This window comes from Melampsora larici-populina (assembly GCF_000204055.1).
Source record: "Melampsora larici-populina 98AG31 unplaced genomic scaffold MELLAscaffold_25, whole genome shotgun sequence".
In the NCBI taxonomy this organism is placed as follows: domain Eukaryota; kingdom Fungi; phylum Basidiomycota; class Pucciniomycetes; order Pucciniales; family Melampsoraceae; genus Melampsora; species Melampsora laricis-populina.
This window is the reverse complement of record NW_006768789.1, coordinates 1,080,872-1,082,542: the sequence shown is the minus strand read 5'-3', so window position 1 is coordinate 1,082,542 and position 1,671 is coordinate 1,080,872. Positions and strand designations below refer to the sequence as shown.

The following is a 1,671-nucleotide window of genomic DNA, read 5'->3' as shown; positions in this document are numbered from 1 at the left end:
GATGAAGATGATGATGATGGTGATATCCCTGAGAATTTTTTTCTCCAGATGAGAGGTGAGAGGAGCGCTTTGGATATGCTAACTTGATTGGGTTTCCACCGTGTTGAGTTTTGTGAGGTTTGTCAAGCGGATATCCGACAGCAGAGTTGGGATCATATGAGTGATACTGTTCTTGTTGGGTTCCATAAGGGCTATGGTGCATGTATTTGGGATTTGGTATGAAGGGTGGGGGTCCTGAGTGCTGGTAGCCTGGCTGGTTGAAGTGTCTGGGGGTAATTTCTTTGTTATGGTACCTTCTTGTGCCACTGGGTCCGAGATGAGATCCATCTGAGCTTCCAAAACTATTTCTTTGTCACATCTTCACTTTGATTCCCATTAGGTCAGGAGAGTCGTCCCTTTGATCAGAATCTTGCTTAGGGGAGAGTGAATATAAATTGACGGCTTTGAGACTAAATAGAAGAAGTTGAAACCATCATCTGAGGATGCTTTTTCTTTAGAAAAATGCTGTGGATCTTACAGATGGTAAAGAGCAGTCGCAACCAATGCACCAACTGAGGGTCCTACCCAATAAATTGAATATACCAATGTGTCAGATGATGAATTGACTTGAATGTAGAGGAGCAGGAAGTGAGTAATCGCTCAAAACAATTCCAGACATCAAGAAAACTCACCAGTGCGGGACCAAATGCTCTGGCAGAGTTTAGCTGTTCAAGAAGATTGATGTAAGTTTTGGGATGCAACTTGAAGAATTGATATTTTGAGAGGCTTACGGCAGCTCCAGTGAATACTACCCCAAAAAAATGAGTAGCAAAAAGTACCAATCCGATGGCACATGGTGCAAATGGAGTAGACCAATGCTTTTCAACATCTACCAGCAGGACAGTTAATGTCAAAGCTGTTGTCAAGAAGCCTTCCACAATGATGGCTTGAGCGGGAGTTACACCGGGTCCAAGTGTACAATCCACGGCCAATTTTCCAGGAAGAGCAGCGTTAAGTAGTGCTGAAGCGACTATACCACCAAGAACCTGTGATTTTTGGAATAACAAAAGGATTAGTTTGATGATCCATGACTCAAGTTGTTGATAAGTCTATGTTCAATTGGGAGTAGACTGACCTCTGCACAAACGTAAAGGACAAAACACCTGAACAAAATATAAAAAAGAAAGAAGCCCAAGTTCAAAAAGATCTTTCTCAGTAGATTTTGAGATCTGGGGATCATATATTTTCAAATCAACCCATAACGCGAGTTCAAACACAAGCCTACATTGGTTTGATCGCTCCAGTGAGTACAAGTGCAATGGCCACATTTGGGTTGAAGACACTTCCACTGACACAGAAGAAAGTCCAAGCAGTTGCAAGTAGAGAGAGGCCCATACTATTGTGAACATAGTGTCCACTAGTCCTGACTCACATTATCTTTCTTAAAAGATGGCTCCATCTTTACCCAGCTTGTGCTGGTTAAGGATGGATCCCGTGTGGGCTAGAAGCCCTCTCAAGAACTACTAAGAGTCTTGAGAGGGCTAGTTTTAAGGGATTACCCTTACCTGTTCCTTTGGGGCGGGTTTTTACCCTGCCATTTGGAACATGCAAGGGTCATTCCTTAGAAAGACGTGGGCAGGAGCCAGAGTCTCCCCAAAATGGGGAAGAAATGAAACACATGTCATTTCTTCT

The 1,671-nt window shown here is 43.1% G+C and overlaps 1 protein-coding gene across 1 annotated transcript; it reads right to left on the bottom strand.

Annotated features, from left to right (window-relative positions):
- Positions 1-513: 513 nt before the first annotated feature.
- MELLADRAFT_36885 (uncharacterized protein) lies at positions 514-1,374 on the bottom strand (the record flags this gene model as incomplete). The annotated part of the gene is made up of 4 exons (XM_007411480.1): positions 514-605; positions 668-704; positions 771-1,088; positions 1,291-1,374. 4 exons carry the CDS (start codon positions 1,372-1,374, stop codon positions 514-516), a joined length of 531 nt encoding a protein of 176 aa, XP_007411542.1.
- Positions 1,375-1,671: the final 297 nt, after the last annotated feature.